This window comes from Mesoplodon mirus (assembly GCF_964341445.2).
Source record: "Mesoplodon mirus genome assembly, chromosome: 3".
Classification (NCBI taxonomy): Eukaryota; Metazoa; Chordata; class Mammalia; order Artiodactyla; family Ziphiidae; genus Mesoplodon; species Mesoplodon mirus.
The window spans coordinates 183,291,575-183,309,351 of record NC_138978.1 but is presented as its reverse complement, the minus strand read 5'-3'; the positions used below and the strand labels follow the sequence as shown (position 1 = coordinate 183,309,351).

Below are 17,777 nucleotides of genomic sequence, written 5' to 3'. Positions count from 1 at the left end.
AGACAGTCATTCTAGGAGTTATAACGACCTCACAGAGATACTGTGAGAGTCAAGTGATTTAGTATATGTAAAGTGCTTAGCATTAGAAAGCTTGGCATCTAGTAAGCACTATATAAATGTTTGCAATAGCATGTCATTAGAATGAGTTTCTTATAGTCAGTTCTTAGTTTTTCCTAACAGATAATAGTTAAAGATGAATCTGAAGTTGGAAGCTAGTTTGTAAGGAAACTGTTGTTACTACTGCTGAGTTACCGGATCGTCCAAAAATTATCTAATAATTGAATAAAAATTGTGTTTAGATTTGGAAGGTTCTCTCTCATTTTAGGTGTGTCTGGCCTAGTAATGCATACTTCTTACAAAATAATAAAACTAGATTCTGAGGACCTAGAAGTGTGTCCACTTCTCTTACCCCACACTTCAAGCTGTGGTTGAACTGTGTAACTTAACAAGATTTTCCTTAGCAAGGGGGATTTGGTTTCTAAGCGGGTGCTTTCCTACTATTTGAATGTTCTCAACTTTGTGAATAGCGCGCAGAACATTAGAAGGTCACAGATGTCCTCAGTCGGGGGTTCTGTGTGTACATGATGACTCAGGGCATTAGTGGTAGGGACAGGGTAAATGGGCTGGGAGGGGCCTTATTATTGTTTGCTTTGTGCCAGGTACTGTGGAAGGTGTTTTTATATAATTATCATTTTAAGAAATACTAGAACTCTCATTTAAAGATGAGAAACCCAAAGTCAGATTAAATGACCTGCCTCAGGACACACTGATAATAATTGACAGACTCTGGATGAAAACCTAGTCTGTATTGCTCCAGAACTGTCTTTCAGCCATTAGTGCTTAAAATAGTGAGGTACTTTTTTAGAAGCAGAACAGAAAACTGTCTCCATTCTCTCACCTAGAGGAGCTGGGAAGAAGGGGGGCTGTCTGGCGAGCCCCAGTGTTGCCTGCCCAGACGAGACAGAGAGGTAAGCAAGGCAGCTTGCTGAGTTCTGGGTCTCACCTCTCCTTCACTGGTTACGTAGTAGCACTTGGGGAATGACCCACTTTAAAATCTCATTCCTTAAAACTGGTTAAGGAGGAAGTAAGATAAAATATTACAGTAAAACACTTCAGAATTATGAAACTCATTAGACTCATTTAGAAAATTCTTTGGGGAATTCTCTGATGGTCCAGTGGTTAGGACTCGGTGCTTTCACTGCTGTGGGCCCGGGTTCAGTCCCTGGTCGGGGATCTAAGATCCCAGAAGCCACGCAGTGTGGCCAAAAAAAAAAAAAAAAAAAAGAAGAAAGAAAATTCTTTATAAGTTTACTGTTAGAATTGACTTTCTATTCATTTATCAAGGAATTTAAAGTTATTGGATATCATTTAATCATTGTTTGCCTAATAGAAATTTTAGAATCCTTTTTTTTTTCAGGTATTTTATAGAAAATTTTCAAACAGGAAAAACATGTGAAAGACCAGTATTTCTGTCACCTAGTTTCTAAAATTGTTAGCACTTGTCCATGTGTTTATTTTATAGCTGTCTGCCTATCCTCTCTCCATCTAGTTTTTGTTTGTTTGGGGTGATTATTTGAAGGTAGTCCCTATACTATCCCAGAGATTCTTTTTTAGAAATTAGGTTTATTGTCATGTGATTCACATACCACAGAATTCAAAAGATCTTTTATAACTTCGAGAACTGGAATCCAGTCTAGGTTCACACCATACATTTGGTTGTATCCTGGTCTCTTTTCTTCTTGACCAGTCCCTTGTCCTCTCCCACCCCACCCCACCTTTTTTTAAGAAGAATATATAATGAGACAAACCAGTTGTCTTGAAGAATGAATCCAGATTCTGAATTTGCCTGATGGTTTTGTCATGGTATCTTTTAACTTGTTCCTCTATGCCCCTTTTTTAGTAGGCTGGAAGTTAGGACTAAAGGTTAGGATTTAGGTTAAACTCTTTTGGCCTATTTCATAGGTGTGATACTTAGCTGCTGTGTACTTACTATTGCATCACATCCATATTAGTGATGGTAGTTTTTCATTTGGTTAAAGTGGTAATAAATAGTCCCTTATTAAAAGTGCATTTTCCCCCTACAGTTAAAGTAATTTCTGGGAAGAATAACTTTGGAAGGAGCAAGTATACCTTTCTTCATCTTTCCTTTGCCTTTTAGCATCAATTGATGATCTTGTCTAAAACAGTTTTGTCATTGGAGTTTACAGAATGGTGATTTTCTCATTTATTTTTTATTTATTTAATTTTTCTAGGGATGAATTTAATTTCCTAAAGATGGGGGCTAATGTTCCCTTCCCTTTAATTACTGCTTTCTGGAGTGAGGAGTTGGGTTAGCAGTCATCTCCAGTGCTGGCAAGAGAGCCTTCTCTCCCCGCCCCGCCTTTCGTTGTTGTTTTTTGTTTAGTATCATGGACATAAGAATTTTTATTTGTTCAATATTTTACAAACATTATGCTTTTTGATGCTTAAATTCACAAATGAGGTAATGGGAACCAGTGCAAACTGCCTCTTGTGCCCTTTTGACATGACCCCATTTTTCTTTGAGTACTTCTTGCTTTCCGGGATAACAAGATGTCCCAGACCAAACCTTGAACTTCCTGTGTCCCAGACTTGGAATCACCCTTTTGTACAAGGAACTCTAGTGAGACAATCCATTTATTTTCAAATCTTTTGTTGACTTCAGTAGATTGATTGATAATATGCATATTATCTACCATGATATAACTTAGTTTTGTTTGTATAGGTTTTCATGGTTTTACAAAGAACTTTTCCATATTTAAAAAAATTTTTTTTTCCTTGTTGTTACCCCGTCTCATAAACTAACTGCAGTGTTGGACTAGCAAGAAGTCTGAACGTTTCATTGCTGCAAGGACCTTGGTGGTTTGATACTTCAAAAAATTAAGGAGAAGAATGGAGGGATAATAACATATTACATTTAAAAGAATGACAAGGAGTTTATGTTGGCAAAAGCAGCCATTTATTTATATCAATGACCTTTATGGCTGTATGTGTACGTGATATGTGAGGGAGAGAGTATTTACTGTTATCATCCCTCATATTTCAGAAGAGGAAATAGTCAGGTAACATGCTGTCTCAGCCCATTCAAGTTGCTAGTTGCAAGTTGCTAATAGATTATCACAGACTAGGTGGCCTAAACAACAGACATTCATTTCTCAAAGTTCTGGAGGCTGGGAGTCCAAGATCAGGGCACTGGCAGATTTGGTGTCTGGTGAGGACCCGCTTCCTGGTTCATAGACACGTCTCCTTGCTGTGTCCTCACATGGAGGAGGGGCTTATGTATGTTTTTTTTTCATTTAGGCTTTTAACAAAGTTGTGATATTAAAACATTGGTGTCTATTTTCTAGGTAAATTCATAGCTCTGCTAACTTGTTTATAAATCTGAATTCTCATTAATGTACTATATAATGTAGTGGATATAAGTATAAGGATGTGCTTTAAGAGACTGGACTGGCAGAGTGTATTGTGAATATTTCGTGATCCTAATAGAGTATGAAAATGTATAGAGCACTTGTGTCAAAAGGCTCCTTGAGATGTTCTGTTTGTCTTTTTAGGCAGTATAGTCAGCTTTTAACAATTCTTAAGAGAATATAAACAATGAAGAAAATCAGGGATGCAGGAATGTTTCCTAAGACTTAATTTTGTGGAGCTAGATGTATGTAGATAGCCAGTTAGAACAGAAGAAACCAAATAGAACCACTTTGAACGAGGACGTAAGTGTTAAGTGCATAGTAAACTGAAGGGCAACAAATGAAATAAAAACAAAAAACAGTATATAGTGGATGAAAGACAATGCATCAAAAAAGCTTGTTTTCCAGGAATATTAGGCCTGAATTCTTGGAAAGCCAGGCAGAATTAGGTTTTCTTAGAGAGTTCTGTACATTTAATGTGTGCTTGGGCTGTAATTAAAGGTGACATGATTTCAGCATCTTGATCTTTTTTCCTGGGATCTCTTATTAAATGCTTTTCTAGTTTGCTTGGATCTTAGAAATTACCCATCTGAATTTGTAAACTGTACAAGACTCTGGAAACTAAACAAAAAGTTAACAAAAGTGAAGCCCAGTGGGCTTGTTGCCTGGAATACCATCCTAGTACAAGAGTTCAACAAGCTCGTGAAGGAATAGAGAAGGCAAAACTTGATAAAGACAAGTAGGAATTGCTTAGTAAGAATTCTTTGAGAATCAGAGAAAAGTTTGAGTTTGTTTAGATACGGGATCTTTCATATAAACTTGAATCAGTAGGTTCTTCATTGGAATTCTTGTAGATTCTAGATTGAAAATTTTCAATCCTTTATGATTGAATTTTCAATTCTTTAGAGGAATGTTACAGTGTCTTGCACAATTAGAAAATCATTTGTGCTCTTACTTAAATTCTAAAGATTTGGGGCTATATTTTACTTCTTTTGATTTCTACCAGAATACATTTTTTTTATATAAAGGGATTTCTCATATACCCTTCATTTCACAGGCAGAACTTTTAGATAGGATTTAATATGTCAACCAAAAAAAGAAAAGAAAAAAAAAAAGCAGGAGTCTGCAAATAAGAAAAGAGTTTATTTGGGGTCTTAAGAATTGCAGTTTGGGAGATGCAGAAGATTCGGGTGATCCCAGAAGAGTGTTCCAGGGAAGAGAAAGTTTCATCATAAAGATGAAAAGCCATGAGGTTGTTAAAAGTCACCCGACGAGAATTGTGATTGCCTCTGACTGAAGTCAGAAAATATTTTTGTCCTTAAGAAATCATGAGTTGTTTTAGGGTAGGGTCCAATAAGCAGATAGGCTATGCTGTCACGAATTTCTGGTAGATGTTCTGGATGGCTTCATCAGATCAAAGGGTCAGATTCCATCCAGGCTGAGATGTGCGTAAGTCACACTTCTTTAATGGCCCCTTGGCTGTGTTTTAGAGGGCTCTCTTAGCAATACTGACTCCATTTTGATTTTCCTTTCACAAATGTAGGGGAGATTACTAACTACAGTTGTAAACAGCTTACAAACATTTGCAACAACAAAGGTATTAAGATGAATTTAACCAGTGGTATGAACCTTGTTTAGGTGAAAATAAATTAAAATGAAAACAGAACGTTCTTCTTAGGGAAAGCAATGAAATCAGCTATTGCTGATTGCTAAATTTAGATATGATTATAATGTTTATTTTTTTAGGATTTGACTTTAATTTTCCCCCTTCAAAACTGAAATGAGGTTAAGCTCTTAATTATTTGGTATTAGACTAATGAATAATTCCAAACCTCTGTTTTCAGTTTTCTTTTCAATAGCTGCCAGTGTATGTTTGAACCTTGAAATGGAAGCTGATTAACATTTTTAAGGGTTGTCTTCATCTTCAAAATCAACATAGACTGCTTCTGTATGATCTTGATTAAATATTTGTGTAAAACCAGGCCAGTGAGGGTGGGGACTATTTTGTTTCCTTGCGTCATATGGTTTTCATTAAGTTTTTTGCATTTAAGTCAGTTTTATTTTTCAGTTGATGTAGGCACAGAGAGTTGTCTTGTAGGTTGCTTTAGGTCATTGAGTCATTGCTGCCTTGCAGTAACCCTGACAGATTTCATAAGCTGCTAAATTTTTATCAGTCCCGTCTTAGATGTCAAGACATCCAGACTTAGATGTCAAAACAACTTCCATCTGATGGTGGTAAATATCTGTGCCTCACATGTACAGTATGATTAACTGTCTTTTACATTACATTTATACCAAGGTTAAGAAAGGGAAGTACATTTAATTTCTTTCAAGTCTCGGACCTCTATCTAAACTTTCTCATTTGTAGTGTTGTAGTCAGTGGTTAACAATGATTCAAATCCAGAACTCTGGATTTTTTATTCCTGTTGTAAACATAATACATCATATTGCCACTACTTCTATTTTACAAATAAAACAAAAACCTTTAATTCTCATGATGTCTTAACATTTAATGAAATCTATCTAGGGATCACCCTAGGCAAATTTTACAACAAATGACACATTTGGAATTTGCTTCAAGCTTTCTCCTTTTCTTATATTAATCTCTGATCCACCTTTTCTTTGTGGGTTCTCCAAGCATTTAGGAGGTTTTCTACTTAATGGTTAAGTCATCTTTATGGAAAAGATCCAGTAAGTTGAAATTATGTAAATCTGTTGTGTGAGATAATTTGCCTAAGTTTTGACTTTCTTAGAAATTATCTGAAAGTGTATTCAGTTGTTTTCAGTGTACTTTAGTCCTCATTCTACTGTGTAATTTTTAGGTTATAACAGATGACTTAGTAATATATTGTGTTCATATTGATTAAGTTGTAGAGCAGTGTAGTATTATGGAAAGAACTTGGGCTTTGGAATCAAATGGATCTGGATTTAAGTATTGACTCAGCCATTTATTAACTCTGACTTAAATAAGTTGCTTCACTTCTTTGAGCCTTAGTTTCCTTATTAAAGATGAGAAGGACGATGGCAATCTGGCTAGGAAACTTAAGAGAATTAGAAGCAAGGGAATATTATATAAAGTGTCTGGCACATAACAGCTTCATAGTATAATTCTTTTTTTCATTGAATAAGTTAGAAAGGAGAGCAGAATCATTATGGTTAATAAAACCAGAAAGGTTTCTTGGGGGAGATTTTTTTAGGAAGATGTTGGAAGAGGCTTGTAAAACTTGGGGATTTGTGGAAATGATTGAAGAATAGTTGGTTTTCTCCTTGTTGTCCTGTTTTTTCCTTCTTAAATTAATTTTTACTTCGGCATGTAGTTTAGAAGACCACATTTTGCCAAAAAGTTCATTATCAAATAAAGCAGTTTTCTGTCTACTCTGCATGGCTCTGACCCCAGGGCAACCTGGGCAACCAGGACAGCTGGCTCCTGTGGCTAGTTCTGCTGGCACTTACACATCTCATATTCCCAGCTATCCCAGAGCCAGATCCTTTGATTTGTCAATTTGAGGTGTTACCTATTGGCTTTCTCTTATTGTAGGCAAATATTTCATTCCTCTTACACAGTCTGTTTCCTCCCGGCTGTCCTTTCAATATAGTTAGTTTATAATTTTTTGCTAATTCAGTGTTCAACATATATTATTATGCCTGTACAAATATTATTTACAGCTGAAGATTGTAATATTCCTTACTTATGTTTCCTTTCTGTTTTTCCTGAAATGAATAATTGCCTTGATTTTCATATTTAACTTCCACAATTTATTTAGTTTTTTAAAATCAAATTACCTCAGGTAATGTATCTATTATAAAAACTTTCTTGGAGACATTCTCTCCTAGAATCCTCTATTTTCCTTCTGGGTTGATTGCTCTCTTGGGCCGCTTCACAGTTGTCATCCTGGGACGTAAATTTCTTCTGATCCTTGGAATGTCTGCTGGATTGGATTCCCTATTTCCTGGATCTCGTATCTTCTTCTTTCTTGGTTTACTCCCACTGTTTCGGTAAAGCATACCCTCTAGGGGTTTTGTCCAGTTAAAATGATGGGACTGTGGCAGTTGGCTGGTGATGACAGCTCTCAGCAGCCTTTCCCGAGGTCACTGCTGCAAGCTTTCCTCCCTGCCTGACTGTAGTCACCGTGCTGGAGTCTCCATTCGGTCTCATCCTGGACATGTCCTTCTCTTTCCTGTGTTGAATATCCTTATTTTTTTCTTATCCTGTGTCTTTCTCTTCTTGATTTACTCCACCTTTTTGTGGAGGACATTCTCAGTAGTTTCTCGAGAAAGGCTTGATTGGAAGTAAAGTTTTGGGTACCTCATGTGTCTGAAAGTGCCTCTATTCTGTCCTCACACTTGAATAACAGTGCATCTGGGTATTAAATGTTCAATTGGAAATTCTTTTCTTTTAGCATTTGGAAAGCATTCATCTATTGCTTTTTTGCTTCCAGTGGTGCTGTACGGAAATCTGAATCTTATTCTGATTCCTGATCACCTGTATGTATGTGATTTATTTGTTTGCTTTCTGGCAGCTTATAGCACATTCTTTTAGCACCGCTTTGTTCTGAAATTTTACATGGTGTCCTTGACGTGGCTCAATTTTTCTTTAGTGTTTTGGACATTCAGGAGGGCTCTTTTCATTCTGGAAATGTGTGTCCTTCACTTTTTGGGAAATATTCTTGAAGTATTTCACCAATTTTCCTCCTCTCCATTTTTGCATATCTCTGTCTGTAGACCTGTTGTTTGTATGTTAAACCTCTTGGACTGGTTCTCCGATTATCTTACTTTTTCTTCTGTTTTCCATCACGTTTTTCTTTTTACTCTTTTCTGCGTGATTTCCTTAACTTCATCTTCTCACCCTTATAATAATTTTTTTATTTCTGCCATCATGTTTTAAATTTCAAGCTCTTTGTTATTCTCTTAATGTTTATTTTAAAATAGTAACTGTTCTCGCTTTGTGGACGCAACATAATCTTCTAACTCTTCAAGGATATTAATGGTATTTCCCCCTAAACTTTCTTTATTTTAGTAGTTTCTTTCTTTTTATTTTTTAAAGAAATAAGTGAAAAAGCTCAGTTCCCACTCTTCTCCAGTGATCATATCAGGAGGATTATGAGAAATACTATTAATATGGACTATGCCCCAGGGATTAAAAACCAAACCACACCCAGGCAGTATTGTTCTGTCATGCATTTTGTCCTAGCAGAATCATCTTGTTTTCCCCAGAGCTTCCTGTTTTTGTAAAAGACACTAAAAGCAACTGACTAAAGTTTATCCAGTATATTCTTTTTTTAATTTAATTTAATTTATTTTTTAAGCAGCAGATTCTTATTAGTTATCTATTTTATACATATTAGTGTGTATATGGCAATCGCAATCTCCCAATTCATCCCACCACCACCCTTCCCCCCCGCCACTTCCCCCCCTTGGTGTCCATACGTTTGTTCTCTACATCTGTGTCTCAATTTCTGCCCTGCAAACCGGTTCATCTGTACCATTTTTCTAGGTTCCACATATATGCGTTGATATACGATATTTGGTTTTCTCTTTCTGACTTAACTTCACTCGATATGACAGACTCTGGATCCATCCACGTCACTACAAATGACTCAATTTCGTTCCTTTTTATGGCTGAGTAATATTCCATTGTATATATGTACCACATCTTCTTTATCCATTCATCTGTCGATGGGCATTTAGCTTGCTTCCATGACTTGGCTATTGTAAATAGTGCTGCAATGAACATTGGGGTGCATGTGTCTTTTTGAATTATGGTTTTCTCTGGGTATATGCCCAGTAGTGGGATTACTGGGTCATATGGTAGTTCTATTTTTAGTTTTTTAAGGAACCTCCATACTGTTCTCCATAGTGGCTGTATCAATTTACATTCCCACCAACAGTGCAAGAGGGTTCCCTCTTCTCCACACCCTCTCCAGCATTTGTTGTTTGTAGATTGTCTGTGGATGCCCATTCTAACTGGTGTGAGGTGATACCTCATTGTAGTTTTGATTTGCATTTCTCTAATAATTAGTGATGTTGAGCAGCTTTTCATGTGCTTCTTGGCCATCTGTATGTCTTCTTTGGAGAAATGTCTATTTAGGTCCTTTTTTGGATTGGGTTGTTTGTTTTTTTTAATATTGAGCTGCATGAGCTGTTTATATATTTTGGAGATTAATCCTTTGTCCATTGATTCCTTTGCAAATATTTTCTCCCATTCTGAGGGTTGTCTTTTCGTCTGATTTGTAGTTTCCTTTGCTTTGCAAAAGCTTTTAAGTTTCATTAGGTCCCATTTGTTTATTTTTATTCTTATTTCCATTACTCTAGGAGGTGGATCAAAAAAAATCTTGCTGTGATTTATATCAAAGAGTGTTCTTCCTATGTTTTCCTCTTAAGAGTTTTATAGTGTCTGGTCTTACATTTAGGTCTCTAATCCATTTTGAGTTTATTTTTGTGTATGGTGTTAGGGAGTGTTCTAATTTCATTCTTTTACATGTAGCTCTCCAGTTTTCCCAGCACCACTTATTGAAGAGACTGTCTTTTCTCCATTGTATATCCTTGCCTCCTTTGTCATAGATTAGTGGACCATAGGTGCATGGATTTATCTCTGGGCTTTCTATCCTGTTCCATTGATCTATATTTCTGTTTTTGTGCCAGTACCATACTGTCTTGATTACTGCAGCTTTGTAGTATAGTCTGAAGTCAGGGAGTCTGATTCCTCCAGCTCCGTTTTTTTCCCTCAAGACTGCTTTAGCTATTCGGGATCTTTTGTGTCTCCATACAAATTTTAAGATTTTTTGCTCTAGTTCTGTAAAAAATGCCATTGGTAATTTGATAGGGATTTCACTGAATCTGTAGATTGCTTTGATTAGTATAGCAATCTTTCACAATATTGATTCTTCCCATCCAAGAACATGGTATATCTCTCCATCTGTTGGTATCATCTTTAATTTCTTTCAGCAGTGTCTTATAGTTTTCTGAGTACTTTATTCCTAGGTATTTTATTCTTTATGTTGCAATGGTAAATGGGATTGTTTCCTTAATTTCTGTTTCTGATCTTTTGTTGTTAGTGTATAGGAACGCAAGAGATTTCTGTGCATTAATTTTGTATCCTGCAATTTTACCAAATTTATTGATTAGCTCTAGTAGTTTTCTGGTGGCCTCTTTAGGATTCTCTATGTATAGTATCATGTCATCTGCAAACAGTGACAGTTTTACTTCTTCTTTTCCAATTTGTATTCCTTTTATTTCTTTTTCTTCTATGATTGCCATGGCTAGGACTTCCAAAGCTATGTTGAATAATAGTGGTGAAAGTGGACATCCTTGTCTTGTTCCTGATCTTAGAGGAAATCCTTTCAGTTTTTCACCATTGAAAATGATGTTTGCTATGGGTTTGTCGTATATGGCCTTTATTATGTTGAGGTAGGTTCCCTCTGTGCCCATTTTCTGGAGAGTTTTTATCATAAATGGGTGTTGAATTTTGTCAAAAACTTTTTCTGCATCTATTGAGATGATCATATGGGTTTTCTTTTTCAATTTCTTAATATGGTTATCACATTGATTGATTTGCATATATTGAAGAATCCTTGCATCCCTGGGATAAATCCCACTTGATCATGATGTATGATCCTTTTAATGTGTTGTTGGATTCTGTTTGTTATTATTTTGTTGAGGATTTTTGTATCTATATTCATCAGTGATATTGGTCTGTAATTTTATCTTTTTATAGTATCTTTGTCTAGTTATGATATCAGGGTGATGGTGGCCTCGTAGAATGAGTTTGGGAGTGTTCCTTCCTCTGCAGTTTTTTGGAAGAGTTTGAGAAGGATGGGTGTTAGCTCTTCTCTAAATATTTGATAGAATTCACCTGTGAAGCCATCTAGTCCTGGACTTTTGTTTGTTGGAAGATTTTTAATCACAATTTCAATTTCAGTACTTGTGATTGTTCTGTTCATATTTTCTATTTCTTCCTTGTTCAGTTTTGGAAGGTTATACCTTTCTAAAAGTTTGTCCATTTCTTCCAGGTTGTCCATTTTATGGGCATAGGGTTGCTTGTAGTAGTCTCTTAGGATGCTTTGCATTTCTGCGGTATCTGTTGTAACTTCTCCTTTTTCATTTCTAATTTTATTGATTTGAGTCCTCTCCCTCTTTTTCTTGATGAGTGTGGCTAATGGTTTATCGATTTTGTTTATGTTTTCAAAGAACCAGCTTTTAGTTTTATAGGTCTGAAGTGGGTCTGTCATAGACAGCATATATATGGGTCTTGTTTTTGTATCCATTCAGCAAGCCTGTGTCTTTTGGTTGGAGCATTTAATCCGTTCACGTTTAAGGTAATTATCAATATGTGTGCTCCTATTACCATTTTCTTAATTGCTTTGGGTTTGTTTTTGCAGGTCCTTTTCTTCTCTTGTGTTTCCCATTTAGAGAAGTTCCTTTAGCATTTGTTGTAGAGCTGGTTTGGTGGTGCTGAATTCTCTTAGCTTTTGCTTGTCTGTAAAGCTTTCGACTTCTGCATGGAATCTGAATGAGATGCTTGCCAGGTAGAGTAATCTTGGTTGTAGGTTCTTCCTTTTCATCACTTTAAATGTGTCATGCCACTCCCTTCTGGCTTGTAGAGTTTTATGCTGAGAAATCAGCTGTTAACTTTATGGGAGATCCATTGTATGTTATTTGTCATTTTTCCCTTGCTGCTTTCAGTAATTTTTCTTTGTCTTTAATTTTTTCCAGTTTGATTACTATGTGTCTCGGCGTGTTCCTCCTTGGATTTATCTTGTATGGGACTCTCTGCGCTTCCTGGACTTGGGTGGCTATTTCCTTTCCCATGTTAGGGAAGTTTTCGGCTATAATCTCTTCAGATATTTTCTCTGGTCCTTTCTCTCTCTCTTCTCCTTCTGGGACCCCTATAATGCGATTGTTGTTGTGTTTAATGTTATCCCAGAGGTCTCTTAGGCTGTCTTCATTTCTTTTGATTCTTTTTTCTTTATCCTGTTCCACAGCAGTGAATTCCACCATTCTGTCTTCCAGGTCACTTATCTGCTTTTCTGCCTCAGTTATTCTGTTGTTGATTCCTTCTAGTGTATTTTTCATTTCAGTTATTGTATTGTTCATCTCTGTTTATTTTTTAATTCTTCTAGGTCTTTGTTAAACATTTCTTGTATCTTCTCGATCTTTGCCTCCATTCTTTTTCTGAGGTCCTGGATCATCTTCATTATCATTATTCTGAATTCTTTTTCTGGAAGGTTGCCTATCTGCACTTCATTTAGTTGTTTTTCTGGGGTTTTATCTTGTTCCTTCATCTGGTACATAGCCCTCTGCCTTTTCATCTTGTCTGTCTTTCTGTGAATGTGGTTTTTGTTCCACAGTCTGCAGGATTGTAGTTCTTCTTGCTTCTGCTGTCTGCCTGAATAGTTTCTTTTTCCTGCAAGTTGCTTTTTATCTTTTTATTTTTCATTTATTTATTTATTGAATTTTATTTTATTTATTTTTTATACAGCAGGTTCTTATTAGTTATCTATTTTATACATATTAGTGTACTATATGTCAATCCAATCTCCCACGCAAGTTGCTTTTTAAATGTTTGTGTTTATTTATGTTATTCTGTGTCTTCTTTCTGATAAACCTTAGTTGTCTGTTCATGACTAGAACAAATAATCCTAAAAAGGTTACCGGACACTCTGAGTATGTGGATATTGTCCACATGACATGTGAGCTTTAATGTAGGCTTCTCTCAGTGGGTTATTTATTATTAACTGGTCAGATTTTCTAGAGTATTCCTGATCTCCTGCCTGGAGAAAAAAATCTGCTGACCAGCATTTTGGGAGCCCAATGTGAGCATAAGGCTGGGACTCACATTGGGGGCGGAGTGTGTGTGTGTGTGTGTGTGTGTGTGTGTGTGTGTGTGTGTGTGTGTGTAACCTAATCCCTTGGTTTTGGTACTGCACCTATGCCTTCATCTGTGCTAGCTCATAACCTCTCCAGGGGTTAAACCTCAAGTGTTCTGCCCGGGGAGGGTGGAGTGGGGAGCGGATCTAGGGACCTGATTGTTTCTTAAGATAACTTTCACCCAGTTCTCTTTATTTTGGTTCCTCTGTTCCTACCCTCATTTCCAGAAGTACCCAGAACTGCCCGTTTCTAGGTTTTGGTTTTTTTCCCCTGAACATTCTGCAGCGTGAATTGGGTTAGCTGTCAGCCTGACAGTTGCAGTTGTAGGATTCACCTTCCTTGGCTTTGCCAAGACAGTTTCCTCCAGTCCATCTGCTTCCACCTTCTAAAATTTTGTTGCTGTTTTTTCTCTTTGGATCTTGTCCTAGTGGATTATGTCTTTAAAACAACAGTCACTTTTTTGTTGTTGCTTAAGCTGTGCAGTTGAGCAGGACTAGTTGTTTATGTTCAAACAGCCACCTTAACACGGATCCCCTGCCTTTTTTCTTGCTGCATATTTATTCAGCATGTGGAGGCATTAGAAGTTAAAGGGTCATCTTGAGAGATGTTTTTTTTCTTGAGCTGCCATCTTGAGAGATACTATAGAAAATACCTGGTTTTTTGTTTGTTTGTTTGTTTGTTTTGTGGTACGCGGGCCTCTCACTGTTGTGGCCTCTCCCGTTGCGGAGCACAGGCTCTCGACGCGCAGGCCCAGCGGCCACGGCTTACGGGCCCAGCTGCTCCGTGGCATGTGGTATCTTCCCGGACCGGGGCACGAACCTGTGTCCCCTGCATCGGCAGGCGGACTCTCAACCACTGTGCCACCAGGGAAGCCCGAAAATACCTGTTTTTAAACTATATTAACCTACACTTGTTAGTACTAAATTTTATGTTGTCAGTTTTTTTCTCCATATTGTTGCTTTGTGGTATAAAAATGCCACTGTAATGTAGCTTGAATGATGGCAGTCTGTCAAGCATCCAGTGCTGTGTCTGACATGGGATTCCAAAATCTGAAATCTTTTCTGTCTCAGCCATAAAGTGTACTTAGTCTTACAGCAGTGAAAGAAAACTGTCACTAAGAAATATTTGTCTTTTTATTTGGTGGTTCTCAGGCTTTAGTGAGCATCAGAAGCACTGATTGGCTTATTAAAACAGATTAAACCAGAGTTTCTGATTCAGTAGGTACGGAACAGGGCCCAAGTTTTGGGGGTCTTTTTTTTTTTTTAATGTTTCTGTATTTATGGGCCTGAGATTGTGAATTCCTAACTAGTGATGCTGATGCTGGTGTGAGGGCCACACTTTGAGACTGACTGAAGCAGACTGTGTGAGTGCTTGAAAACCAGAACGCCACCACCAAGACCCCCAGTAAAGCTTTACTTCATTATCTTCAAGTTGGACAGTTGAGCAGAGCTTTGAATTTATTCTGTGATCGCTCTCTTTGCCTGAAACATACGTCTACTTGATCGTGTTGATGGAGACAGTAGGTCTCACCATTTTAATTAATGAATCCTTTCCTTTGGTCCACTGTTACCCTTTCTTTCTTTCTGAGCTGCCTGGTTAAGATTGTCCTCGTCTCCCCTTCTTCCTTCCCTCCTTTCTTGTGGTGCCTGCAACCCTGTGATGTGGCAGAAGTTGGCTGTCAGGGTGAGCTCTCATGTAGAAGCAAGTCTGCGTTGAGGTCGGTCACGTGGGGTCTGCCTGCTCCGGGTCGGTAACGTGTTCATAGCATGTTGGGTGTAGTTATTTAAACATGGAGCCTTATTACCATGAAGGTTGTGCATACTCGCATGTAAACACAAACATTCATGTCAGGCTGTCTTTACTAGTTAGTCATTTGTGTGTGCCTATACCAGGAAGCATACACTTTTTAGAATTTAATTGAAAACTTTGAATAATTAATTTGGCAGGAGAAGTGTTACAGTTATTGGTTCTAAGTGGATCTCTGTTCATTGGGAGCAACTCTCTCTTACTTAAGTAAGGTGGGGAGGTTGGCAAAGAAAACTTCAGTTGAATCAGGGAAAATGGCCTTTTATCCAGTTAGGTAATTTAATCTGACAGAAGCAGAAATCGTTTCTAGGAATGTAGGTTTGACACTGTAGAGACGAGGGATGGGGAGGTGTTAGCATCCTCCGTGAGCCGCGTTATAAATTGCCTTTCTACTTCATTACTGTCTATCAGTGCAGCGTGAAAAGCATTGGAACTGTTTTACTATTGGGTTTAACCTAGCACAGATGTTTTTGTTTCTTTATGCTGGTTAAATTATAGTACAAAGTGCACTGTTTGATTCACTAAGTCATTTCTGAAATCTTTGCTCACATTTATATGCTGTCCAGTCTTTGGGTTCTACTGAGGGACAAGCCCTGGGGAGTAAGCCAATAGGAGATTTTTCCTATTTGTAATAGTGTCCTTTTTTTTTTTTTTTTTTTTTTTTTTAATGGTATGACTGTCTCAGGGCTATATTTTTTAAAATAAAAGATAACTTCAGCAGAATTAGATAAGTAATCTCTTAACCCAGTAAATGTCTTTAACACCTTTTCCCTTAATAATTGCTTTTTATATGATTAATGGCTCCCATAAGGTAACAGTATTTTCTAACCAAATGGGTTCTCATACATTTAGAGAGATTTTTCCCACATTGTGTATTTCTGTGAATGGCATAAGTAGAAGAGCACAGACTGTTAGCTCCATGAAGACAGGGACTTTGTTTTGTTCATCACTCTGTTTCTAACACTAAGAAAGGTATTTGATGTGCAGTTCTCAGTAAATATTTGTGGAATGAAGGAAAGAAATCAGTTTAGAGTTCAGCATCCTGCATTACTTAATTAATGCCACAAGGTGGTACTGTTGTAGCATGAAAGAAGAGGCTGTAGTTCTTAGCCTCTCTTACATAGTTTTATATAAATCCTATGAATAAACAAAATGAATTGACTACCTATTATGTTTATTGCCTGTTTCAGATACTTATGGTTTTAGCATGTGATTAGTCTTTTGAGTCCATGATTTGGGCAGGCAGTGAGATCATAACCTAAATAAAGAACATTTGGTTCAAATTTTTATCAAATGTTAAATGAGATAGCATCTGTTAAAACCTAGCACAGTATCAGGTTAGTTTCGTTTTCTTGCCTTTAATTTATTTTGAGTTAAAAACCTTTGTTAAATTTCTCTTTGTGTTAAAATAATTTGCCAAACATTTTCTAATAAGTTATCACTGGATGTTAAACGATATTTTGTAATCTATTTTGATTGTCAGAAGATGTTAAAAATTGATACCAAACCTAGATTTTACTGTATTATACCCTCCACTGCAAAAAAAAAAAAAAAAAAAAAAAGTTTAATTCTGCTCCATGGTTCTTTTATAAGGCTGAAATTTTTTTTTTTTTTTTTTTTTTTTTTTTGCCGTACGCGGGCCTCTCACTGTTGGGGCCTCTCCCGTTGCGGAGCACAGGCTCCAGATGCGCAGGCTCAGTGGCCATGGCTCACAGGCACAGCCGCTCTGTGGCATGTGGGATCTTCCTGGACCAGGGCACGAACCCGTGTCCCCTGCATCGGCAGGCGGACTCTCAACCACTGTGCCACCAGGGAAGCCCAAGGCTGAAATATTTTAACATAGTACTACATATTTGTGCATATATGATCATAGTGTATAAATAAAGTCAGTCTATAATTTGTCTTGATTTCACTCCTATTATAAAAGTGTTGACAGGTTTGTTTTATAGCTTGGAATTTTAAAATTTCCTTATGATGAAATTGACTTCTGAATATTTTGATTGTATAATTTTCCACAGACTGAAGCAAAATCAGAAGAGGGCCCAGGATGGACTATCCTACGTGATAATTTCATGATGGGAGCATCCATGAAAGACTGGGACAAAGAAAGTGATGGACCAGATGACAACAGACTGGGGTCTGGAAGTGACTCTGACACATAAAGCTATATAAGAAACACAGTTTCCATTTTATTTTTCCTAGAAAAATACTCATGCTCTGAAAGTTGGGGAATTATAAAGACACCATTTGTAAGAGAGCTAAAAGACTTTCACTATTATCAACTTTGGTGTTTCTCTTTTTCATGTAAACTTGGTTAAAATGATATTTCAAACCTTGTATAATTTTAAGCATTGTTCTTTAGAACGTTTGTAGAAATAAATAATTCTACTTGAGATATGCATTTTGCCAAGTTCATTATAGGTTTACCTGTTGCTTTTGGATATTGGTGTTTTACTTAAGTATCACCAGGGGTTGTAGAAATGCAATATCAATTCATAATTAAAATGAACTCCTTGAAGTTAATATTTTTCAGCCTCTAACTTACAGACCTATATGTATTTTTTGTGGGGAAGGGTTGATGTCTTTTTTTTTGGTGAGCTATTGAGAAAACCTATGTAGCAAAATTTTTTAATTATAGTATTTCTGATTTGGGGTAATGATTTTATTTTTAGACAC

The 17,777-nt window shown here is 36.9% G+C and overlaps 1 protein-coding gene across 1 annotated transcript in view; it reads left to right on the top strand.

The window, feature by feature from the left end:
• The window catches only part of RRP15 (ribosomal RNA processing 15 homolog), a gene marked incomplete at its 5' end in the record, with an annotated part of 45,300 nt that extends 27,806 nt beyond the window's left edge, over nt 1-17,494 (top strand). The window contains 1 exon segment of the mRNA XM_082613797.1: nt 17,120-17,494. Within this exon segment, the coding sequence (XP_082469923.1) occupies nt 17,120-17,263 (144 nt within the window). The 3' untranslated portion in view covers nt 17,264-17,494.
• Nucleotides 17,495-17,777: the final 283 nt, after the last annotated feature.